Below are 27995 nucleotides of genomic sequence, written 5' to 3'. Positions count from 1 at the left end.
TTAGCAATCACACTGCATATATACCACACCCGAGCACAAATGAACTGCACTCTGGGCCATCTCTTCCAACTGAACACAGAGTGATCTCACTAATCAAACGAATCAGGCTTTGGGGCTAAAACGAGCTCAGGCATGGATCAAAATGCCTGGTATGAGTACACCCCAAACTCAACTTCCACTGATCACCCAGCATTTCCGTACATGGAAAACTGATTTTTTTTTTTTCATTAAAAAAATTAAATAAAATAATAATAATGTGTACAAATACAATAAAGTATGTACAAATGTATATACATCTCAGTGTTTTTTAATCATCTGTTTATTTCCTTCCTTCCAACACTTATTGAAACTCGAGCCAGAACATTTGTGGGCCCTTGTGAAGAAAAAAAAAAGAGTTCCTCAAATCTTTAAAATATATTTTAGTAAACTGGACTTGCAGATGATATAATTAATAAAAGTGTACATGAAGAGAGAAACTTTCATGTCAGTTTAATTACACTTTTAAATGTCACCTTTATTTATATAGCGCTTTAAACAAAATACATTGCATCAAAGCAACTGAACAACATTCATTAGGAAAACAGTGTCAATAATGCAAAAATTATAGTTAAAGGCAGTTCATCATTGGATTCAGTTATGTCATCTCTGTTCAGTTAAATAGTGTTTGTGCATTTATTTGCAATCAAGTCAACGATATCGCTGTAGATGAAGTGTCCCCAACTAAGCAAGCCAGAGGCGACACCGGCAAGGAACCGAAACTCCATCGGTGACAGAATGGAGAAAAAAACCTTGGGAGAAACCAGGCTCAGTTGGGGGGCCAGTTCTCCTCTGACCAGACGAAACCAGTATTTCAATTCCAGGCTGCAGCAAAGTCAGATTGTGCAGAAGAATCATCTGTTTCCTGTGGTCTTGTCCTGGTGCTCCTCTGAGACAAGGTCTTTACAGGGGATCTGTATCTAGGGCTCTAGTTGTCCTGGTCTCCGCTGTCTTTCAGGGATGTAGAGGTCCTTTCTAGGTGCTGATCCACCATCTGGTCTGGATACGTACTGGATCCGGGTGACTGCAGTGACCCTCTGATCTGGACACAGACTGGATCTGGTGGCCACGGTGACCTCGGAACAAGAGAAAAACAGACAAATATTAGCGTAGATGCCATTCTTCTAATGATGTAGCAAGTACATAGGTTGTTATGGGAAGTGTTTCCGGTTCTGGTTTACCTAATTAATGCAGCCTAAAAATCCTTTAACGGATTTGGATAATAAAAGCATATTAGTATGTTATGTGTATGCCAGGTTAAAGAGATGGGTCTTTAATCTAGATTTAAACTGCAAGAGTGTGTCTGCCTCCCGAACAATGTTAGGTAGGTTATTCCAGAGTTTGGGCGCCAAATAGGAAAAGGATCTGCCGCCTGCAGTTGATTTTGATATTCTAGGTATTATCAAATTGCCTGAGTTTTGAGAACGTAGCGGACGTAGAGGATTATAATGTAAAAGGAGCTCATTCAAATACTGAGGTGCTAAACCATTCAGGGCTTTATAAGTAATAAGCAATATTTTAAAATCTATACGATGCTTGATAGGGAGCCAGTGCAGTGCTGACAGGACCGGGCTAATACGGTCATACTTCCTGGTTCTAGTAAGAACTCTTGCTGCTGCATTTTGGACTAGCTGTAGTTTGTTTACTAAGCGTGCAGAACAACCACCCAATAAAGCATTACAATAATCTAACCTTGAGGTCATAAATGCATGGATTAACATTTCTGCATTTGACATTGAGAGCATAGGCCGTAATTTAGATATATTTTTGAGATGGAAAAATGCAGTTTTACAAATGCTAGAAACGTGGCTTTCTAAGGAAAGATTGCGATCAAATAGCACACCTAGGTTCCTAACTGATGACGAAGAATTGACAGAGCAACCATCAAGTCTTAGACAGTGTTCTAGGTTATTACAAGCAGAGTTTTTAGGTCCTATAATTAACACCTCTGTTTTTTCAGAATTTAGCAGTAAGAAATTACTCGTCATCCAGTTTTTTATATCGACTATGCAATCCATTAGTTTTTCAAATTGGTGTGTTAAAAAGTGCCTTTTGTAATAACATCAAATTACATGTTTTACTGTAAACTATGCTGTAGAACAATTTTCTTATAAATACCTATCAATTCTAATGAGATCAAGGTCAAATCCTCAGGTCATCTGTTTAACCTGTCTATAAGCTATAACCCATCTGGACCTCAGGGGACAACCGGTGCTCTGGCTGCATAATCTCAAAAGAATGATTTGTGATATTTATGGCAGTGGTGATGAGGTACAACATCCATCAGATTTTTCTTGTTCATCACTCATCGACAGCACTGTTCTGGTGTCACGCCCCTCCTCTTATCCAACCTCTCCTGCTGAAAGTCAGGATTGCGTCAGTGATAGAACGACAGCACTGCTGATGATTCAAGGGAGAGGCAGAGGTTAGACTTCCTAACCAATCAGAATTATTTTCAGAACGATTGGTGTGTAACTTCTTTTGGCTGCTTCTACAGATAAAATGTTGTGAAACTATCAAAGGAAAATTGGAGTTAATACATATTTTGCCAGCATGAGCATAAACAACATCTGCTTTCCTTGCCACGTTGTTTCCTTTAGCTTGCTGACTGGTGCGAGAATCTACTTAAATCTGACTTGTATTGTGAAAAGTGTTATGCAGATAAAATCAGTTTGGATCCAATTTGAGTTATTTTGTTATGTATTTGCTTATCTTTTAATTTAAATTATATGCAAATAAAATTTAATAACTGCCGTTAACCCATATTTTAGGTAAAAATGTAATATCTAAATCCATCAATGTCTGTGTAGGCTATAGCAGAGGTGTGAGTGCAGCAGTGAAGGGGTTAAATGCACAGCACAGCCAGGGCTATAATCTGCACTATTCCAGTGCCATTGTGGGGGTTTATCGGAACAATTTCACTGCGCAACATGTTTAAACTGCATTTTAAGCCATTTAAACGCTCGTTTCTTTTCCGACATAGTTTGCATGTAAATTAACAACATTTTTGGAGATCCGTCATGATTTTTCGTGATCAAATTCAAGATGGAATGCAGGTTTGCATGCAAAAATAAAACATAAATGGGAAATCAAAGTATTTGTTTCACACCCTTGGACCTTGGATAATATAAGTGGTTTGGGGTTTTAACAGACACTTTACATTTTAGTAACTGCCTTTTCACCTGTTTGATCTGTTCACCCTCTTGAATATTTCGTACCAAGAATATTTTGTCCAAAAACGCTTTTGAGATGAGCAACGAGTGTTTTGAGCCGCGCTGGACATGTGCACTGCTGGCGATCCCTCAGAAGCCTGTTGGAGAGGAGCGCAACTTTGCTGCGTCTAGGAGATTCACCGGCGATCCTTCATCTATCCAGCGCTGTACCACCGGGCGCGCAGGTGGACGCGGATCCCGTAGTTTCCAGAGCTTTACCGAGGGTATTTTGGAGTAATGCCTGGCTCTTGGATCTGGGGTGCGCTGGGCAGGTTGCTGTGGCTCTCCTTACTTGCGCCAAGCGCTTTGATGATGCTGCTTGTTCCCCCAGCATCTCTGGCACATCCACAGCCATGTCAGATTCTGAAGAGGATCGGACACACGGTGAGAGTCGGAGCTCTGCACCTGCAGCCTCGAGTGTTCAGGCTGGATTCACTCAGAGGGAGAGACACGGACTGGGAAGCAGAGAGAGAAACGTGGGAAGAGTGGGACACGATCACCCAAAGTGGGCACGAACGAGGATGGAGGGGTATCAGGACTAAAAGCTCAGTGAATAACCCCCACAAGGCCTTTAAAAGTAAAAGCGCACTCAAACAAGTGGGTCCGGACGCTGTGTTTCTACCTCGAGACTCTGTTCTACTCGCTACAGAGAGCCTCAATCGAGTGGCGGGGCTTTTACCTTACAACCTCAGCCTTGAGATAGTCATGGCCGTGGAAGCAGGACTGGGAGAATTACCTGCTTTCTCCTTTTCCTCCTCATCTACACCTGCCTGCGCAGATCCCGTATCGTTCCTGCAAAGTGTTTGCCACACTGTCATCGTGCAAGGAGTTTCTGCCATCGTCGCGTTCCCACAAAACAGGGACGAACTGGTGATGTTGGAATTTATCGCCACGACGCTACAGATCCCAGTTATCAGCGTCGTCCAGCGCGAAATTAAACGCCAGTGTCAGGTGTGTTTATTTATTTATTTATTTTTAATGAAAAATACTAATCTTTACATATATAGCATTGGTCTGCATATAGCTGCATATAGTTTCTGGAGCTCCGTTTCTTCATTGAGAAATTAGGGACTACTACACTACACACAAGTACAAATAGAGGACAAGTTGAAAATGTTTGGAACTGAGAAATTGGATTGGAAGCATGCATGAATGGTCAATTATTTTAGTAGTTTTTTTTTTATTATTATTATTATAAACAGTACACTGCAGACTCAGTAAATAAATCTATGCTGTGCTACCTCCTGCTTTTCAAATAAATGTGTATTTTCTCTTGTGATATGAATGTCAGGTACAAAAATAATAAACAGTTTATCAAATAATACGAATGTTGACAATGTATTAAACTGAGAATGAGCTGAGAATACAGAACGATTTTATGCATATCAACATCCAAAATTGAGTGGTCACTTTCATCAGCCACTAAAATGAACACAAATATTTATATAACTCAAAAACACAGCTGTAAAATGTTTTTCTTTTTAAAATTAACATACCCAAATACATAATACATTTAATATTGCATGCATTTCTGTTAAAATCTTGCAAGTCTGTTATGTTATGACTTGTTTATTACAATGTTATTAAAAGCTTCTATTTTTAGGTTGAAGTGATAGCATTGTGTAGTATATTTTTACGAACTGGTAAGTAAATTAAATTTGTCAAAACCGATGACAATGTTGTTGTTGAACATGTTTTATCCCACACTCTTTCAAATAAAGGTTCTTTATTTAGTATAATTTCCAAGAAGAACTGGAAACATTAATGGAATCTTTCCATTGCATTATACTGGAAGTAGAAGGTTCTTCAGATTATTAAGAAAGAAAGAAATAGATTTTAAGACGATGTTCTTTGATTAACCACCAAAAATGGTTATTTAATGGCTTTTTTTTTAAGAATGCATGTCTCATATTTAGTGCATAAATCATAAATTCAGTGCTATGGATTAGTATAACTGATGTTTTAACGACTGGTATCAAATGTTCACTATATATATTGGTCAATATTTAAATCTAACTAAAACTTAAGGTGTCTGATGAAAGGGTGGAAATGCTTTTTGGAAATGGAATTGGAAGTTTGTTGTGACACCTGCTGGATCAGACTAAACCAAAAAATAAAACAGCTATTTAGATGGTGAAACATTGTATCTGATAAAAATGCACTGTGCACCCTGAGGACAGAGCTTTTTGATATCTGATCTTTTGAAGTTAGCACCATCTTCTGGTCAGCTCTTTGTTTACATGGCTCATATAAGATTTATCAGATTTCTCTATGAGCTCAGAATCGGTGTAGGAGTCAGAAAAAGAATTGGTGTCTCAGAATCTGTCCAAATAGCAATTAGTCTCTCAATGTGCTCGTTTCTGAGCCTTACTGACTTCTGTCAGAACAGGAATTGTGCTCTCAGATGGTGGATGAATACAAAACTCAGTTTTCAACTCAAAGGTTTCTGGGACGATTGCCATAACAGAATTCCTTGTTCTTTATATATTTGGTTCTTTTCAATACTTAAATATTAGGTAAAAGTCAGACATACATAAATAGATGAAACACCTTCAATTTATTTGATTGCATATCATTAAATAATGGATGGAGGGAAGGAAGAAAGCAAGGAAGAAAGGATGAAATAAATAAATATACTAAAAAGTAGACATTTACCTTGTGTTACTAAATACGAATCAAGAATTTAAAATGTGATGAAAAAGGTCTGCAGATGGATGATGATGTAGTAATTGCCTATTTATTAAAACATCAGCAGCAAAACAGCCCAAAGGGAAAATCATTGTCAAGGTTAACATTGACATTTAAATTAGGGATGCAATACCATTTTAAGTATCAAATCTTTAGATTTTTTTTAGAACTTGCCTTTATTTTATTTTATTTTATTTTATTTTATTTTATTTTATTTTATTTTATTTTATTTTATTTTATTTTATTTTATTTATTTTATTTTATTTTATTTTATTTTATTTTATTTTATTTTATTTTATTTTATTTTATTTTAGTATATTTTATTTTATTTGCTTATTTGTTTAATGTTGTTCATTATTCATATATATGTATATATATATATATATATATATGTGTGTGTGTGTGTGTGTGTGTGTATCTTTAGTATTCATACAATTTTATAGTACACTGAAGTAAAATGTTCATTTTGGAGATGTAGGTTTAATAGTTTAATGAATTGTATGAATTGTTAATTTAGTAAACATTAAAAACTATTTTCCTGGATCTATTTTTATTTTTTTATTTTTTCAAAGTTATGAACATTTTGTCTTACTTTGCCCATCTGTTATGGAAAAGGTGGCAGTAATAATTTCCACTGTAACACAGGTGACAATTAGATGTCTATATTATTAAAGACCAGTACAACAACTATATTATTTCACAACATTGTAGGTTTCATTTATCATTCCCAATTCCTTCCGGGATATTTTTTAAAGGTTTCAAGGTTATGAGGAGACAAACTGAAAGTCCATCAAGCCACTCTCCACAGGGCCGAAGAACTGGGGTGTATCAAATCACCTATCTTTACCCATTCATCTTCAAAGCTGCTGGAAACGCACATTTAATTGTATCACCCTCCAGTGGTTTTTTATGACACAGCAGTAATATCTGCCTGTATCCCAGCTTGCAAATCATCTAATGACACGGGCTTCTTCAATATAAAACATACTCGGGATGATGTACCCACTCAAAACCTCTTAAGTGTCTCTTCTTAACTTGTTAGTGGTACTTATTACTCTCCCACAGGTTAGGCCAATTAGATTTCAAGACAACTCCTACTGAAAATAAGTCAGACTTTGTTTAGACATCTTGAGATAAATCCCTGGAAAGCTTTTCCTTGATCAATTCTGATTAGCCTGTTTTCTGCCATCGCATAATTGCAACCCCAGAGGAAATTAAATGGCTCGGATAACATTTCATTTGGCAGTGTCTGTTAAGGTCTTGATATCCTTAGCAGCACAATGTCATGTTATTAATAGCTATTATATTATTAAAACATTGAGATCCCAGACCTCATGTAATTAATGTTTCTTGATGTCCTAAGTGGGCAACGTTTAGATGTCCGTTCCATATCGGAAATACTCTACTTCCATATTTTGGTGGGAATGCCTGAGACTAAATAGAGTCCTCCGAAATAAAGGTACAAAAGCTGTCACTGGGGCTGTACCTTTTGAAAAGGTACAGCCCCAGTGACAGCTTTTGTATCTTTATTTCTGAGAGTGTAGTTGCATTCCTGCTTTCAGGGATTCCACCTCAGTCTAAATCATATATTAACAACACGGCAACAAAAATTGCGCTGGACTTGGCAACACTGCTCCTGGTCATGCTACATAATCAAGTTACAGGAAAATCAAAAAATAAATCAGTATTTTGGTCCATCGGCCAATATTTCCTAACATCAAAAATAAAAAATAAATAAGCAGATCATTGTGGTTAATTTTATGAGTTCTGTCTTTGGACAGAGCAAAATGATGCAGTGAAATGCAATTAATAATACAAGTTCCAAGCGTTTGAGGAGGCTAATTGAACAGATAAAGAAAAAACAGACTATTTTCAGAGTATTTGTCAACTTTCAAACGTGTTGAGCTAGTTTGAGATTATATAACAGATGCATTTATATTTCCATGCATCATAAATGGAACCAGAGAGCATTTAAAAGAAATTGTTTTCAGAAGCAAAGAATTGCTCACTTGGACATCATGTTGGAAATCTAAATATTTGTTTTTCTCAGAGGAGAATCTGTTTAAGAAACTCAATCTGCAAACAGAAGGAGACTGTCCATCAAATCATGCATTTGCGATAAAAATCTGTTGATCTTAAAACTCATGCCTTCCCTCTGTTTGGCAGACAGGAAGGGATGTGTAAAATCAACTATATGGAGAATAGTAAAAATAGTAAATATACTGTGCATTTATTAAAAGAAGCATTCACGGAATGTTGCAATTACTGTAATTATAATAGATGACAACCAGGATGTTCTACTCTGGGCGGCTCACATCCTCACATCCTCAAACTCAGAACGGCTATGCCATTTTAATACAGCCATGAATCATGATTTGATTCTTTGATTCCAGATGAACTAGTTGATATTACCAGTTGACTAGTTGGATGTTTGACAAACAAGATCCATAGTACTGTATATCCATCTCTTTGTAATGATAACCTCATATGTTTCTTCCCAACAGAACTCTCTCCATTTCCAGATGGCCTTGCAAAACCCTCAAACCACTCAAGCAGATCTCATCTTCTCCCTGCTGTCCATGAATAACTGGTATGATGTCAGTCTGGTGATGTGTCAACAGATGAATATTTCAGACTTTGTTTTCTTGCTCCATAACAACTCCAAATTTCATCTGGGGACAGTCCTCAAGATATCCACCAATGGTAGCTCCAAAAGTGACTTTCAGATGTCCCTACAAGTTCAGCTTGAGTCCATTAAGGACTCGACATCTACTATAGTGACCTTTGGATGTGACATCAGGGATATAAGGAGAATCTTTACTACGATTGCAAAGTTTGGGCTGATTCTACCAGATTACCATTGGATTATAGGAGACTCTCAGAATGTGGAAGTATTGCGGACAGAGGGGCTTCCCATGGGTCTTATTGCACATGGTGGTATGGGTGAGCCCTCGCTTGATCATTATGTCCAGGATGCTTTAGAGCTGGTAGCACGAGCAGTGGGATCAGCTGCCATTGTGTCTCCAGAACTGGCGCTGATTCCTGGCATCACAAATTGCCTGGCAAGCCTTGAGACTAAAAATCTCACATCCGGAGAATTTCTGTCCAGGTATTTGATTTTATACACTGCTTGATATTTTGTAATATTTGTGATATAGTTGTGGCATCACACGCTCCAAATGTGAAGGCTACAATAAAAAAAAAGAAGCTTTTAAAATACACTTCTAAAAATAAAAGTTATTTATTAGCATCTGTGGTTACACAAAGAATCTCTGTCTGTTCAAACACTGAACTTCAAACCAATTGACACACCAATTAGCAATGGGTGCTGCAATGCTCTTCTATATGCAGTCACTTGTTTCTGCTTCTTCTCCACTGTATTTTAATTTCAATTTTAAATTGATTTCATCTTCAATTACTAATAAAAATAGCTCAGTCAAAAAATATATATATTTTATCCAATATTTGTAATGGTTTTATGCTTGTTAGAGTTTCTTGTCATCAGCTTAGCAATATGTTAAAATCAAACAAATACCAAATATATTGGAATAAAAGATTCCTGTGCACTTAAGGAATGCTACTTGTGTGACACAAATACTTGCTGAGTAGGTAAAGTGTTCCAAATCAGTCATTAAATTCCATTTGATTTCAAATGTACAACAAAGCAGCAACTGAGCTACTCTACCCAGCGACATTAATGAACATGTATTATATATATATATATATATATATATATATATATATATAAATAAATAAATAGAGAGAGAGAGAATTATATGTGACCCTGGACCACGAAACTTTGGTCACTGTGGTATATTTTTAGCAATAGCAATAGCCAAAAAAATAATAAAAAAAAAAACTTGTTATATATATATATATATATATATATATATATATATATATATATATATATATATATATATATATATATATAACAATTTTCGATCAGTTATATGCATTGCTTAGAACTTTATTTGGTGATTTACTTTAATGGTGATTTTCTCAGTATTTAGATTTTTTTTTTTTTTTTGGGACCCTCAGATTCCAGATTTTCAAATAGTTCTATCTCGGCCGAATATTGTCAGATCCTAATAAACCATACATCAAAGAAATCATATTTATTTGGCTTTCAGATGCTGTATAAATCAGATGCTGTATAAATTTAGAAAAATTTAAACTTAACCCTTGTGCGTTGTTGGGGACGTTTTCATCCACTAGGGGGTAAAGTTTAGTCTTATTTTGGCCACAACTTTCTCTGTGTTTGAGCTAATGGAATGATTTTTGGTGACAAATCTTATTTTGACCCATATTTTGGGTAAATGCTTTGAAATTTTTCAAAAACTCAACGGTACACTGTGGGCAAATTCACTACTCTTTCGGGATGTTCGTGGATGAAAACATCCACTAAATTAAACTGCTGTAAAAATGTATCAGATAAATATTTTTTCAATTTTTTTTGCATAGATCTATTAATCAACCTCAGTCCTGATCAAAACTACCAAATTTAAAAAAAAAAAATTCCAAGATTTTAACTTTTTAATTACCAAGTTCATAAATGATTGTCACTGATTTGGAAAAAAACACAAAATTACATATTTTCAATATAAAAAGTGATTGTGGACTGGATTCTTTTTTACCTTTTATCACAGTCTTGGGCATGTCATAGATTAGTAAAAAGATTGGCTTTGATGCATTGTTAGTTTTTGTGCACCATTAGATTTAAATTTTTTCTCCCTAATTTGCTGTTGGTGGCTGTTTTTGCCCCGTTGACTTCCATTATAACGACATTTTATGATTGCAAAGCCATGACACCATATAATCATGCATTCTTGATTGTTTGTGGTTTTCACTTTTGGGAAGAGGTAAAAAAAATGTATTTTCACAGTTGATCACTAGGTGGGACCATTAACCCTTTAGATAGGCCTGTGCAAAAAAAGGCTTGGTTTCTGGCTTGTATATGGAGTTATATGGAGTATAACAGTTATATGGAGCTGGTGGAATGACCTCCCAATCTCAATTCGTATTCGTACAGTCTTTACTCATTTTCAAGAAACAGCTAAAGACTCATCTTTTTCGCCTGCACTTAACCAACTAACACTAGCACTTTTCCTTTTCTTGTCTTTTAAATAAAAAAAAAACCTACCTATGCATTCTATACTAGACTTACTGAGACTTGTCATGGCACTTGTATACTGTTGTTGTTCTCTTGTTGACCTGACTGCTTCTATTGTTCTCATTTGTAAGTCGCTTTGGATAAAAGCGTCTGCTAAATGATTAAATGTAAATGTAAATGTAACAGCAAATTATAGTGTTTGTGTGTGTGTGAGATTCTTGATTGTTGGTGGTTTTCCCTGTTGGGAAGAGGTAACATTTGTTATTTTTTACAGTTGATCACTAAGTGGGACCATTAACCCTTTAGATAGGCCTGTGCAAAAAAGCTTAGTTTCTGGCTTGTATGGAGATATATGGAGTATAATAGCAAATTATAGTGTGTGTGTGTGTGTGATAGAGAGAGAGAGAGAAAGAGAGGGTGTGAGAGAGACCTTTGTGCACTTACCTTGATGTACAGTATCTGAAAAAAAATCAAAATATGCACCTCATGCTCTCAGAACTACATGGAGTAAACAATAAAAAAAGAAGTGTGTTTATGCACCTGCTTCCTTTTGATGGTGAAAAGTACAGATGGCCTATATGTGAAATGCTCCTCTTTTCTTGATGGTAAAGCCAGTTTAAAACCTTAAAATCCTGTAAAAAAAATCTACTTCGCATCAAATTTATGAACATAATGTATTATGAACCAAAATGCAATACCAACTTCAAATAAGCTGCAGCTCGCTGGAGGGGTCACGCTACATAATCATTTCTAAAACTTTGGTACAAGTCAAGCCCTTTCTCGTGTTGCTTGCTGCTCTTCTCACCATTAAATATCCAGCACAATGGCATGCAAGTGTTTAAATCCACGTACTTTGCTTTTGTTTAGTCTATTAGCTTGTTAAGTCTGACGTCACGTAGCAGCGCTTCCGTGTCCAAACGCTCTATCAGTTACCACGGGAAAACAACAAAAGGTGCTAATATAAACTCACAATGTGATAGAATACTAGCAAAAAAGTTATAATATTAACCTTTAACTCCATACCGAGGTACCAGATAACCAGACAATGAAAATATAAATATAAAAAAAATATATACAAATTATTTGTGTTTGGGAAACTGTGAGCAAGGAGACTGTAGTGTATATCGTAAGTTTGAAAGCGTTCAACTTAAATTATCAATATGAATAAACAGTGCTCATAAACGGCTGCTGAGGTCATATTCTCAAGTGAAGCAAGTTGAGGCCTGGACCCGGAAACAGCGCTTCTTACGTCATCACTTAACAACCGAATACTTTCACCACCATTAAAAGGCAGCACGTGCATAAATACACTTTTATTTACTCCATGTAGTTCTAAGAGCTGAGGTGTACATTGTGATTTTCTGAAATACATTAAGGTAAGTGCGTAAAGGTCTCTCTCCCACACACTCTCTCTCTTTCTCACACACACACAAATACACACTCAATATAATATGCTGTTATACTCCATATAGCTTCATATACAAGTCAGAAACTAAGCTTTTTTTGCACAGGCCTATCTAAATGGTTAATGGTCCCACCTAGTGATCAACTGTAAAAATAACAAATGTTACCTCTTCCCAACAGGGAAAACCACCAACAATCAAGAATCTCACACACACACAAACACTATAATTTGCTGTTATACTCCATATAACTCCATATACAAGCCAGAAACCAAGCCTTTTTTTGCACAGGGCTATCTAAAGGCTTAATGGTCCCACCTAGTGATCAACTGTAAAATTAACAAATTTTACCTCTTTCCAAAAAAGAAAACCACAAACAACCAAGAATGCATGATTACATGGTGTCATGGCTTTGCAATCAAAAAATGTCGTTATAATGGAAGTCAATGGGGCAAAAACAGCCACCAACAACAAATTAGGGGGAAAAAAATTAAATCTAATGTTGCACAAAGACTAAAAATGCATCAAAGCCAATGTTGCTACTAATCTTTGAAAATAAGTCATTTTGTGTGTTTTTCCCCCCCAAATCAGTGACATCATTTATGAACTTGGCAATTAAAGAGTTAAAATCTTGGATTTTTTTTTAAAACATTTGGTAGTTTTGATCAGTACTGAGGTTGATTAACAGATTTATGCAAAAAAAAATTGAAAAAATATATAAATCTGATACATTTTTACAGCAGTTTAATTGAGTGGATGTTTTCATCCCGAACAACTCGAAAGGGTAGTAAATTTGAACAATCCACAAGGGTTAAGACTGGTTTTGTGGTCCAGGGTCACATATAGTGACTATAATTATATAGTGACTTTTGATAATCTGGTACTGGAATACTCCACGTCTGCATATTCTATAAAGATTATCCTCTTTATCCACAGTCAAGAGTTTTTTTTTCTGAATATGTCAACAGAAAGAGCAAAAAAAAAAAAAAAAACATTCTCATAGTGTGCAAGAAATGGCTGCGGTTAGTGCAATGAAAAGCAGTAAGACACGACATTAGCCTGGTGGCAAACACGCTCATAGAGACAGCATATCAAGAGCGTTTTTTCCAACACTGCACTGTCAGGAAACAACTCCACCAACTTCAAAGCAAACTACCTCAGGGCTTAAATTTCACAGGCTCAGCACTCCTATCATTACTGATTTAAAAGAGTTACCATTAGCTACACCACTGCAGAAAAAAAAATGAAAAAACTGAATTGAAGATAGAACAGTAATAAGACAGTAGTAATATTCCCTAAACTGAAAGGTCAGTCAAGTACAGTAGCTAAATGGCACATCTTACCCACCGGGAAGTTGGTTCACTGTGAGATTGGAGCATTAAAGATAAAATGATAAGGCATTCACATATTTAACTTCTGTAATGCTATATTTTCAGATTCAATAGAATATATCCAGTAAAAATAATCAGTTATTAGGGAAGCTAATATGAGCCTTTAGATTTACAAGTTAGTAATAATTTGAGGCAGTTAATCTACATATAAATGCTAGTAGGAAAAGTAACATCATCAACTGGAGCCATTTAAAGGTGCCATCTGTCATATCTGGCAAAAAAATCAAGTCATACTCCACATTCCATACCAGATGGGGGCAGTATGCCTCAATAAAGTGAATTGGTCTACTCTAGAGTAACAAACGAGAAACGGCAGTCTCTATGCTCCGCCTCTACCTTCACAACAATCCTAGAGCATAGCTGAAGCCTATAAGACAGCGGTTCTCAATTGCAGTCCTCGCGCCCCACTGCTCTGCACATTGTGAACGTTTCTCTTAGCGCTTCAGACATTTGTTCTATTCGAACATAAGTGCCCTGCGAAGTGGACATCACAGGATATTCAGCCATGATTCCAGTTCGAAGCGAACGTAGCTATATGTTCCAATCAAAGTGCATTGAAGTGTGCAAGACGTGAATTTAAATTGTATTGATTTACAGAGGTATATGATGTCACAGTTGTCCATGTTTAAAGACGCTGCACAGCACAAATCAGTGAATGTATGTTTCGATGTGAGGTAAACTTCAACAGATTTCCCCTGCTCAGAGAGTAGGGAGCAATGAACATTTGAAAAACAGTTCATGCACGGAGTTCATTTCTAACGAGCTGATTATCTGAATCAGGTGTGTTAACAAAGAGAAACGTGCAAAATATGCAGAGCAGTGGGGCGCGAGGACTGGAATTGAAAACCGCTGCTATAAGAGGACGTTTTGCCTCCAGAGGAACATTGGGTGATGTCAAGTGATTTTGTAACATGACATCTTCAAGCTACTCCCCTTCACCTTTACCAGTGAATATGTTCATATTCGTTTTGTTCATATTACATTGAGTTGTAAATACACATTATTGGAATTAAATTAATCTGACAGACAGCATTCTGTCAACATCATTGGTCAACATCAGACAGCTGATGTTGACCAAGCTAGCGCCAACCAACGTAACCAGAGCTGCCAACTCTCACAAGCATTCACCGTGAGACACACGCAATTGACTCTTTTCACACGCTTTCACGCCACACATCAATTTTCTCACGTACAGAAAAACCACGAAGCAAAGAGGACACGGAGACCAACAGACTAGACAGAGCAGGTTACTTATGATATAAAAAAATGGGTAAGTTATAGCTAGCTAATTATCAAACGCAGCTAGGGTTAGCCATCGCTGACATTAGCACGTTTATAGAACAGCCTTCGATACATTTCTATGTTATAACTACCCGAAAAAAAATACACAAACATATAAAACAAACTTCTAGCGAAATACTAACAGCATCTAACTTACCAATCCAAAAGAAATGTTGCAAGTTCGGTGTCGGACCTCATTTCTTTCAGGTCCATCAGTTGTCTCCAGCGATTGAAAGCAGTGCCGATGTTTACTCTGGTTCGGCTCCTTTTCTTATCGGATTTGATTTGTGATTCCGAGCGCGGTTGTTTCCCTGTAGCGGGTGGTGGTCTCTTGCCAAGGGCTTGAGTCACATGAAGTAGTGGGCTGTACTTTCCACATGATTGACATGTGACATGATTGAGTCGTGGCCTAATGGTTAGAGAGTCGGACTCCCAATCAAAAAGGTTGTGAGTTTGAGTCCCGGGCTGGCAGGAATTGTGGGTGGGGGGAGTGCATGTACAGTTCTCTCTCCACCTTCAATACCACGACTTAGGTGCCCTTGAGCAAGGCATCGAACCCCCAACTGCTCCCCGGGCGCCGCAGCATAAATGGCTGCCCACTGCTCCAGGTGTGTGCTCACAGTGTGTGTGTGTGTGTTCACTGCTCTGTGTGTGTGTATTTCGGATGGGTTAAATGCAGAGCACAAATTCTGAGTATGGGTCACCATACTTGGCTGAATGTCACGTCACTTTCACTTTCACATCAGGTTAGATTACGCCCACAAGCCGTGCGAGTTATTCGTGTATTGCAGGTTGGCTGGTGGTTATGTTGCCCGCATACCGCCTCCCATGGCCGAAACTGGTATTACGACACCTGTCGGGCCGGGCTAGTAATGCTACTGCTAATTAAGGTTGATATCTCTGCAGCACTATAACTTGACATTTTTTTAATGACATCATCGCCCTTATTTCTCCTCATACTTTTGATGCGTGTAGGTCATTTTTTGAATATTTTTAGCTCAATTGTTGCACATGGCACCTTTAAGTAGCAGTATATTATATAATACGATATAGCGTAGTTTATCTTTTGCAATTAGAATAGTATTTATTTAGCACAAAAACAACAACAACAACAAAAATAGTCACCATTTTATTTTTAGTTAGCTATTTACACCAAGTGTACATTGTGGGACATACTGTTTAAATGCATTTAAGTACTCCAAATCTGTTGTTTTAGAGAAATGTGCAATGATATATAGTTTAAAAAAAAGGATCCATTCACACCAATATTAATAACTATAATGATAACTATATTAGCGTTGCACAATAACATTCTGTTTACACTTAAAAAAATATTATTAACTCAGTTCTGGTTGAAATATGGACAAACACTGCGACTTTCAAATATTATTTAAAAATTACTATATTGCTGGCTGAAAATGAGCCCAGAATAGGTTGTAAATAAAAAATTAGACACATAATTTATAGAGGCATCAGCAATAATCAAAAGGTGAACATTTATTAATAAGTCATTTAAAAATATATATGTTGTTAAGAAATGTCCATTTATTGAACATCTGAATAAATGTTAATTTCCAACCTACTGTATTGTGGGTTCATTTTAAGCAAGAAATATATAGTACTTTTTAAGCAATAGTTGAGTTAAATAGAACTGTTTGTCCTTATTTCACCCTGCGCTAGGTTCTGAATGTGATGATATTGTTTCTCTGTGTCATGATCATTAAAGCTGTGATGAGGAATTCTCTATTCTCAAAGAATTTGAATGATTATTTCAACTTTAAAGTTATCATCCTATATATGAACGGACCTTTAGATTAGACACATTTTGTTGTAAAAGTAAATCAGGTTCATTTTGCTTTGATGCTGTATTTGTCAGAATTAGATTGGATGAATTTCTATGGATTACAATGATATATGATTTTCTTATATTTTTAGATACATGGCCAGCATGTCTTTTGACGGCCTAAGTGGCTACATCAATGTTCAGGAGGAATCAACCATCATCTCTGAAAGCCATCACTTCATATGGAATCTCCAGCAGGACCCAATAGGCAAGCCCATGTGGACGCGCCTTGGCAGCTGGAAGCAAGGCAAAATGGTTATGGATTATAGAGTTTGGCCTATCAAGAGACATTCTCAGGCAGGAGTGGACTGGCGGCATTCCTCTCGTTTACACTTGCGCGTCGTCACCCTTGTAGAACATCCGTTTGTCTTCACCCGAGACGTTGATGAAGAAGGCTTGTGCCCAGCTGGCCAGCTGTGCCTTGACCCGCTAACAAATGACACATCCTTATTGGAAAACCTTTTTCAGGGTTTGCAAGGTGCCAACGACAGTGTCTCCATGGCGTTAAAAAAATGTTGTTATGGATATTGCATTGATCTTTTGGAGAAGCTGGCAGAGGACATGGGCTTTGACTTTGACCTCTATATCGTGGGAGATGGGAAATATGGAGCTTACAAGAACGGTCGCTGGACGGGGCTGGTTGGGGACCTCATGAGTGGAGCGGCACATCTGGCCGTCACTTCCTTTAGCATCAACTCAGCACGCAGTCAGGTCATCGACTTCACCAGCCCCTTCTTCTCCACCAGTCTGGGAATCCTCGTCAGGACTAGGGATACCGCCGCACCTATCGGCGCCTTCATGTGGCCCCTGCACTGGAGTATGTGGCTGGGAATATTTGTGTCTTTACACGTGACGGCCGTGTTCCTGACCTTGTACGAGTGGAAAAGCCCTTTCGGCATGACTCCGAGGGGAAGAAACAGGGACCGTGTCTTTTCTTTCTCCTCTGCGCTAAACGTTTGCTACGCAATCTTATTCGGCAGGACTGCCGCCATTAAACCGCCAAAGTGTTGGACCGGCAGATTCCTCATGAACCTCTGGGCCATATTCTGTTTGTTCTGCCTTTCAACGTACACGGCTAATCTCGCTGCTGTCATGGTTGGTGAGAAAACCTACGAGCAACTATCAGGTATACATGATCCCAAGGTAAGATCAACTTGTGTTTACAATTTTCAGATTATGTCAATGACTGGCAGGCTTAGAGGTTACAAATCTACTTCCTGGTTGATGAAACCGGTCCTTTTGCTTTTCAAGCTCCACCATCCATCACAAGGTTTCCGCTTTGGAACCGTTCGGGAGAGCAGCGCTGAGGGCTATGTGAAAAAAAGCTTCCCAGAGATGTATGAATACATGAGACGATATAATGTCCCTGCAACCCCTGATGGAATAGATCTTCTTAAGTAAGTCGTAATCGTTATTGCAAAGTGGCATTGATCATTGATGCTGCAATAATTTGCTGGATGCCCTCTATCATGTCCTTCTTAGATGGCTTTGGCCTTCTTGCAGTTTCATGCAAACCCAGTGGTTTCACTGTATAAGACTGGGAATGAATAGACTTGACTAATGTTTAGACTGTGTTGAAAACACACATTGCTACTGATTGAATGATCTGGGAGGCTGCAAATTTGCATGCAAAATAATATTACTTATTACTAACTGGAATGTCTGACAAACATGCAAAACATATATTCCTTCATTGCAAAGTATACATTATAAATATCAAGCAATACATAGATAAAAAATCATATATATTTTTAATGTGAAATGTCAGATGTTTAAATATATTTTCATAAATATATTTAATAATTTATTTTCAATTATTTTCTATTTGCCCCCCATATATATATAAAATTCAGCAATAGCCACAAAAAAAATTTAATTGAAAATGTAGGGCATTGAAAACAACGAAAACGTGATAATGAGTAAATGTAAGTAAAGTAAAGTTTATTTTATTTATTCATTTTTTGGGGGGTTATGATTTTTTTATTTTAGTAGTCAGGGACCCCAACTCCCCAAATAAGATACTTATTAATAAAAATAAAAAAATAAAATTATTTAATTTTAATAATTGCAGAAATTACCAATGCACATAAGCTAGTGCCAAGATTTTCCAGATGTCACTTAAGTGTTCGACAGGCCACACTTAACTAAATTTAGAAGAGGTTTTCCTTCTTTCATATCCTCTGTTGCAAGTCTGAAACTCCTCTTTTGAGTTTCCACAACCTTAAGGACATGATTTGATGCAGTCCTCAAATCAGACTGCATACTATTTCCACAGTGTATAATTCCTTCAAGCATTGCAAAATGAATAGATTTCAGGAGAAGCAGATGAAATGTGCAATATTTTCCTAAGAAGGTTAGTCAGGTCTCTCTTTTTAAATCAATACAGCACGTGTTTTTGCAAGATAACATACATTTCTAATCGCATAGGATAAACGAGAATGTAACTGTGACAACATTGTATCTCCATAGACAAAATGTCTGAATGCAGCAAATATATGTGTCATTATATAAAAGCAAACTGTCTGATGCAATTCCAGGGATGATCCCCAAAAGTTGGATGCTTTCATAATGGACAAAGCACTTTTAGACTATGAAGTGTCTATTGATGCAGACTGCAAGATGCTGACAGTGGGAAAGCCTTTTGCGATTGAAGGCCAGTAAATGAATGCTTCTCACTTGTTATTGTTTCTAAGTTATGGAGTGAATTAACTACTGTGCACTTGCTGATAAAAAATATATTTCCCATCCTTCCACAGGCTATGGCATTGGGCTCAAACAGAACTCTCCTCTCACCTCAAATATCTCTGAGCTGGTCAGTCAGTACAAATCTGATGGATTTATGGACATGCTGCATGATAAGTGGTATAAGGTGGTACCCTGCGGTAAAAGAAGCTTTGCAGTCACAGAGGTGAGTCTTATACAAAATTAAAAATCAGAGATGCTATCATTTTGATGATGTTCACTTAAGAAAGTGGATCTATCTAAATAGTTTGATGACACATTTCCTTTCGAATCAGGAGTGGCACATAGAAGGGGCTGTCTATTTTTTAGGACGAAATATAATAACTTTTTCAAATTCACACAGAACCATTCCATTCCAGTGCACTACTTTCCCGTTGTTTTTCTATCGCATTCTATCTTTTGCCATGTCACACACATGAACGTCTCATTTTTAAGATGCCAAGTTAAAAGTGTCAAGTGGTGTCAAGTTAAAAGAATTTCACATTTTAAACGCAGCACCATTCATTAACGTCACCTCCAGAACCTGGACCAATCAGAAGATCCCGGAGGCAGAGCAAGCGCTGTATGCTTTGTTTACAGTAACAAGCTGCACTTGTTTAAAACCATGAATGAGTGCTTTGTCTCGCATTTTACATGCAAAGATGTAATCTGTGTGAACGGCCACTTGGATTTTTTTATTTATTATTTTGAAAGTAAAGCTGTATTTAATTATTATTATACATATATAAATGTTTAGGGTCTGTAAGATTTTTCTTTTTTTTTTAAGTTAGTCTGCTACATAGTTTTTTTGGAAACCTAGACACATCTTTTAAGGATTGTTCGATAAATAGAAAGTTCAAAAGAATATTGTTTATTTGCATTCAAAACTTTTGTAAATATTTTAAGACTATAAACGTCTTTACTGTTATTTTTTTGTCAATTTAATGTTATGTTGTTGTTTTTTGTTTGTTTGTTTGTTTCTTCAAAAGAAAAAGTGTACTGACAACTTTTGAACTGTATATGTATATAGAAAGGATTATATTGTTTTATATATTTTATACACACAGAGAGACAAACACACTAACTTGTCTTACGCAACTTTAAATGCAACTGTTTTTAAACCTAAATTTGACATCCAAACATAAAATTGTATTCTAATGAGAAGTTACTCCATTTATTTGCTTCCTTTTTCAGATCTTGCTTTCATCATCATTTACTAAACCTTTTATCATTCTAATCATGCATTATTTTCTTTCTTCATTCACAAATGAATTGTTTGCTTGTTTAATTGAGTTAGAGATTTAAGAGCTCTGGTGAAGAGGAACGTTTTCAGAAGGATAATAACTATGATTTGTTTCTCATAGAAGACTTGGAATAAAGTGCACAAGTCATTCAAACTACTTCTAAGATGGTTTAATGGTGTTAATCTTTTTTGACATTAAAATTGTCTACTTTTATAGACCACTCATTTTGTGTCTTACAGAATAAGCTAAACAATATGGAGTTTTATGGAACTAAATACTGACAAAATTTCATTCATGGCTGAACTATTCCTCTTTTCAAACCTTGACTTTCTGTTGTCATCCTCAGACGTTACAGATGGGGATAAAGCACTTCTCAGGGTTATTCGTCATGCTGTGTGTTGGAGTGGCCCTGTCTCTGCTCACCACACTGGGTGAACACATTCTCCATCGCTGGCTGATACCCAGAATGCATCAGTCATCACAGCATAAATACTGGCTTCACACCAGTCAAGTTAGTTCATTTCTGCAATTCCGCGCTGGTTATATTACACATAATTACATTTCATCTTAGTGACTCGTTGTGGCATTAAAGGAATGCTTTGCTCATTACTTACTTTGTAATTCTCAACACCTCTTTTCTTTAATAACACTTAAATTAATTGATTTTTACAGAGATTACATCGAGCACTTAACCCGACTTTCAAAGAAGACAAATTACAGACGGTTGCAAAACCAGAGAAAAGGTAAACTGCTTTCATAACAAAGGAGCTTTTAAATAATGTCTAGCATTCAAGCAACATCGAAGTGCTAAAGTAGTGTCATTCTCGGAAAACTTTGTTATTTCAAAGCAAAAAATATCTAAATGGATTGATCTTTCTGACATCATATGAATCAAACAACATAATGTTTATCTTACAAGCTTTACCAGTATTTTGTTGTAAGTCCTTTAATATGTTTAACTTATAACCATATTTCCCTTTCATACGGTAACTACAAGTAACGTCGTGACCGAAGAATTGGAATCTCACTTAGAGAGACCAATCCACTTCAAGTGTAAGCTAAACGAGCCAATGCATACTGGCATGGAATGATTGTATCCAGCTGCCACTCGTCACAACGCGAGTATAATTAGGCAGCAGGTGGCAGCTCAGCTTTTTGCTTCGGAGCAGAGCGATCACATAATTTTACTTCTGACTGCTCTACTGAGAGAAGAAGACTGAACGAGTTCAGCATGGTCTTTGAGAGATTTGTGTGGCAGTACGGCGCTCCTGCTTAACCAGATGATCTGCCACAGGAATGTGTTGGGCCCTCTACAAAGTGCATGCCAGCAGTATCCTTCAGCGCTCCTCCCAGTTGGGCTTTCGGGTCAACTGGGAAAAGAGCAAACTCTCTTCGAAGCAAAGGATCTCTTTTCTTGGTATGGAGTTGAATTCTGTCGAACTGACAGAATGCCTCATGCAGGGATGTGCTTAGTCTGTTTTGAGCTGCCTGAATATGTTCAAGAGCAGGACTGTGATCCCACTGAAACTGTTTCAGAGGCTTCTGGGGCATATGGCAGCTGCAGCAGCAGTCACGCTGTTGGGGCTACTTCTTATGAGACTGCTTCAACACTGGCTCCATGGTCAAGCCCCGAGGTGGGCGTGGCTACTCAGCACTCACCAGGTCCATGTAGGGCTGTAGTACTCGAGACCGGACTTGTTGGTGTTTGCACTCGGACTTGGTCATTGGACTCGCCAAATGATCTCGTTGGTCTCGACTGAGAATATGCTAATATGCTATTTTCTCCTTCAAAACAAAACCACATTTGCATGTCGCGCCTGAAAACGTGTGGAAAATACTAGGTGTGCCGTTTTCTCCTTTTTTCCAAAGCACTCTTTAGCCTGCACTCTCCAAGCACTCTATGCTTGTGCTCCCGTGGCGTCTGCCATTGCTAAGCAACCATGACATACTCTCCATGAAGATGCAGAAGTTTCAGCAAATGATAAATGAATTTCCAGCACTAAAAACACATTGCAGTAGCTCTGCTAATAAATTAATTAAAAAAATGGCAATCCTTGTACAGCTATGATCAGCTGTTTCTTCCTCTTGGCTTAGTTTTCAATTTTGTTACGGGAAAGGATGAAGCTGATTCGTTGATTCTTATCACATGACCAGCGGTGCACTTGCTACAGTATGTTCTGAAAAGTTTAGATGTTTCTAAATAAATTTTCTACCTGTTAGATTGTGTTTTATTAATGTCTATACCTACATAGCCTTAAACTTAGTCTTTACAATAATGAAATACTAATAAATGTTGTACAGTGTGACAAATTAGGCGCATGCCCAGTAGCGCCAAACGTATCCCCTCTAGCTTTAACTGCGCGCATGCATCCTATCCCGAGCTCTGCGTGTGTCCGCTGCGCCAAGGCATCAGTCATTTAAATTTCTGACCACAGACATGACGATAGCCTACAGTTACAAGCTCTTTCCTAGAGGGCCAGTGTCCTGCAGAGTTTAGCTCCAACCCTAATTAAACACACTTTAACCAGCTAATCAAGCTCTGACTAGACACACTAGAAATTTCCAGATAGGGGTATTAAAGGGATAGTTCACCCAAAAATGAAAATTATGTCATTAATAACTCACCCTCAAGTTGTTCCAAACCCGTAAGACCTCCATTTATCTTCAAAACACAGTTTAAGATATTTTAGATTTAGTCTGAGAGCTCTCTGTCCCTCCATTGAAACTGTGTGTACGGTATACTGTCCATGTCCAGAAAGGTAAGAAAAACATCATCAAAGTAGTCCATGTGACATCAGAGGGTCAGTTAGAATATTTTGAAGCATCGAAAATACATTTTGGTCTAAAAATAGCAGAACTTTATTCAGCATTGTCTTCTTTTCCATGTCTTTATGAGAGAGTTCAAAACAAAGCAGTTTATCATATCCGGATCGCGAATGAATCATTCGATGTAACCTGATCTTTTTGAACCAGTTCACCAAATCAAACTGAATCGTTTAAACGGTTCGCGTATCCAATACGCATTAATCCACAAATGACTTAAGCTGTTAACTTTTTTAATGTGGCTGACACTCCCTCTGAGTTCAAACAAACCAATATCCCGGAGTAATTCATTTTCTCAAACAGTACACTGACTGAACTGATGTGAAGATAGAAATGAAGATGAACACCGTGTCGAGCCAGATAATGACTCGTTCACGAGGCAAGAACCGCTTTCATCGGTTTTCGGATCACTAGTAGTTCTTTGGGACAGTTCGATTCAATAAACCGGTTGAAGAAAACGGTTCACCGGTTCTTTGGTGCTCGACTTAATGGCGTCATTGAAGATGATTGCCCTTCATTCAAGCCTTCGGTTTACCCGTGCTCATAACATTAGCTCAGAATCAATCACCAAAAGAATCAGTTCGGTTCAGACGCTCATCACACATGCGCAGTATCATCAGCTCCTCGGTTCTCGAATCGGACACGTCTGACAGAAACGGTTCTTGACTCGTGATCGAGTCATTATCTGGCTCGGTTAGGTGTTCATCTTCAGTTCTCTCTTCACAGCAGTTCAGTCAGTGTACTGTTTGAGTAAATTAATTACTCCGGGATATTGGTTTGTTTGAACTCAGAGGGAGTGTTAGCCACATTAAAAAAGTTAACAGCTTAAGTCATTTGTGGATTAATGCGTATTGGAGACACGAACCATTTAAAACGATTCAGTTCGATTTGGTGAACTGGTTCAAAAAGATCCGGTTACATCGAATGATTCGTTTGTGAACCGGATATGACAAACTGCTTTGTTTTGAACTCTCTCACAACAGACACGGAAGAGAAGACAATGCTGAATAAAGTCGTAGTTTTTGCTATTTTTGGACCAAAATGTATTTTCTATGCTTCAAAATATTCTAACTGACCCTCTGATGTCACATGGACTACTTTGATGATGTTTTTCTTACCTTTCTGGACATGGACAGTATACCGTACACACAGTTTCAATGGAGGGACTTAGAGCTCTCTGACTAAATCTAAAATATCTTAAACTGTGTTCCGAAGATAAATGGAGGTCTTACTGGTTTGAAACGGCATGAGGGTGAGTTATTAATGACATAATTTTCATTTTTGGGTGAACCAACCCTTTAAGGCCAGTTGGAGCTAAACTCTGCAGGGCATTGGCCCTCCAGGATCTAGTTTGGAGACTCCTGTCCTACAGAGTTGTTACTTTGCACATGCTTTTTGATCGTTACAAATAATAATGTAAAATGATTTTCTTAGAATGGGAGATATGCTGTCTCCCGTATCACATACATTATCAATAGGTAAGTAAGTGGTCTTGAAGAGAATCCTTTTTTTCTCTCATTTGGACTGAGCCTTCACTTGTACTCAAAACTTTTGGATTTGGCCTTGACTTGGACTCGAACCTCTTTGGACTTGGTCTTGACTCTGTCTCGACTAGTCCTGGTCTTGGACTCAAAAAAGTTGGACTTGACTACAGCTCTAGGTCCAAGTCACACTGGCCTGCAGCCAAACTGTCACCCCGTGGCAGACCTTGCGTTTCTCCGGGCAGAAGTGCCCCTAGAACAGGTCTCCAGGCATGCTGTGGTTTACATGGATACCTCCACCACTGGCTGGAGGGCCACATAAAATGGGGGGTTTGGATGGGCCTAACTGCCTAGAGCTGTTAGCAGTATGCGTTGCCTTGAACCATCTCAGAGAGGGCACTTACGAGGCAAGCATCTGCTGATCTGCATGTACAACACTGCGACCATTGTGCACATCAACCGATAAGGTCGTATATGCTCCCGTTGCATGTCGCAGCTCGCCCGCCACCTAATCCTCTGGAGTCAGAAGCATCTGAGGTTGTTTACTCCCTTACCAAGGGATCAATTGGCACAGACCCCAGGAGGTAGCTGAGACCATCACTTCAGTGAGAGCATCATCTACGAAACACGCTTATGTCTTGAAGTGGAACCTGTTCATTGAACGGTATTCTTCTCACCGAGAAGACCCCCGAAGGTGCCCAATCAGAGTCGTGCTGTCTTTTTTGCAGCAGGGGTTAGAACGAAGGCTGTCTCCCTCCACCCTTAAAGTCTATGTTGCTGTGATTGCAAGTTCGTAGGGAAGCATGACCTGGTCATCAGGTTCCTTAGGGGGGCGAGAAGGTTAAATCCTCCCCAGCCCCCCTCTGTTCTCTCTTTGGGACCTTTCTCAAGTGCTCAGAGCACCACAGCAGGGCCCCATTTGAGTCTTTGCAGTTAGTTGAGCTGAAGTTTCTATAAATGAAGACTCTGCTCCTGCTTGCACTGGCCTCCATCCAGAGGGTAGAGGACCTGCACACATTTTCGGTCAACTGGATGCAATCATTGCATGGCAATATCTCTCTAAGCATGATCCCAGTTCGTTGATCACAATGTGATGTCTCCATTCCCTCCTTCAGGGAACAAGGGTTACACATACGTAACCGAGACATTTCTTTAAAGTACTGTTCGCTTCTGATATGTTATTTGTAATTAAAGACATCTTTAAAGGAATATTTATTTTAAAAATGAAAATTCTGTCATCATTTACTGTACTTACCCTCATTCCACTCTAAACAATCAGTGTTATTTCAGTGTTATTTATATATTATTATTTTTACTGCTTTTTATTTTTGTTTTCAGTTTTCAATTTAATTTTAGTTTTATCAATTATTGCTATATGTTATGTGCTTTTATCTATTTTATTATATATTGTTTCAATTTTTATTCCTATTTAACTTTATTTTTATTTCAGTTTTGGTTTTAATAATTTAGGAAATTCCGCTTAGGCTACATTTCTAAAATATTTGTAGTTTTTTTATTATTATTATAAATTATTGAATCTACTGTTTTGATATTGATATTTTATTTCAGCTGTATTTTAATTAAAAAAGCACTTGCTGCTATTTTTCATGCAATTATAATGAACAGGAACTTTCAAGTTTCAAAAATGACATAAATTACCATAAAAGTCATTATTTGTTGATCTTTGTCAGAGTAGTTTTGTGAAACAGATCAGGCAGTTAATTTAAGATCTGACTTACAAGAACACTTAATTTCTGACAGCTTCATCTTTCATTAACATTCCAAGGAAATCTAGGTTAGATGTGAAGAAGTTTAAGCTATTATATGGCTTCAGAACACTTGGTATAAACAAATAAAATAGATCAGTTTTGTTGCATATGCATGGCAAGACCAGTCAAAATGTTTTATATATATATTTTTGTATTGTACAGAAGAGTCCTTATAAACAATGTTTTTCATTACAACTAGAATAACTTTCCATGACATACTTCTTAAAATTCTGTTCATATACTGATAATGTGGTATTGTTCTTGTCCCGATTAAGCTGCAATGTTGGAAACAACCAACAAATGCCGTTGAACTCTTTGGGAACCTCCAACTGCAACAGACGAAAACTGTCCAGTCAAGAGGGACAACAAAATGACCTGGAATGTTCTCACTGTAAAGAGCTGCTGTCCCCACAGGACAAAAGACAACTTCCGTTACAGACCACATTGAACGGAAGAACCGACTTGCTGGGCCTTTCCCAGAACCCCATAGTACAGGAACTGACAGACCTGGAAACACAAATCCAGCTTATCAAAAAGCAACTACAGCTTGCCATGAAGAAGAAAAAAGAGCTGGAACAGTATCAGAAGACAAAGACATCAACCGAGTCCTAGACTCATGGGAGATTTAGCTGGAGTTTTATTGGTTACATTGTTCAAAGGCTTGGACCTACCAGTTGATTATTTCAAATGTGTCTCCTAAGGGAAGCAAGACTTTGCACATTCTCTGAATTTATATATATATATATATATATATATATATATATATATATATATATATATACTTTTTTTAATTCCCCATTGAACTGAAGTTGAAGAAATTGGAGAGAAGAGAAGAAATTACGTCAGATATATATTAAAAAAAAAATGGATATAAGCATTGTGTATTTCTATATTCCCAGAAATTTAATTCTGAGAAAATGTCAGAGCATAACTGTCTAAATGGAAGACATTTATGTGTCAAAATGACATTTATTTAAGGTGTCAAACTGT

At 37.4% G+C, this 27995-nt stretch overlaps 1 protein-coding gene across 1 annotated transcript; it reads left to right on the top strand.

The window, feature by feature from the left end:
- Positions 1–3368: 3368 nt before the first annotated feature.
- Positions 3369–27752, top strand: LOC132127261 (glutamate receptor ionotropic, NMDA 3A-like). Its single transcript, XM_059539051.1, has 9 exons — positions 3369–4199; positions 8441–9045; positions 17060–18110; positions 18219–18364; positions 19505–19620; positions 19724–19875; positions 21279–21443; positions 21605–21675; positions 27281–27752. Exons 1-9 carry the CDS (start codon positions 3486–3488, stop codon positions 27615–27617), a joined length of 3357 nt encoding a protein of 1118 aa, XP_059395034.1. The 5' UTR covers positions 3369–3485; the 3' UTR covers positions 27618–27752.
- The last annotated feature ends 243 nt before the right edge of the window (positions 27753–27995 follow it).

Source organism: Carassius carassius, chromosome 45, assembly GCF_963082965.1.
Source record: "Carassius carassius chromosome 45, fCarCar2.1, whole genome shotgun sequence".
Classification (NCBI taxonomy): Eukaryota; Metazoa; Chordata; class Actinopteri; order Cypriniformes; family Cyprinidae; genus Carassius; species Carassius carassius.
This window is presented reverse-complemented; position numbering and strand designations above follow the sequence as displayed.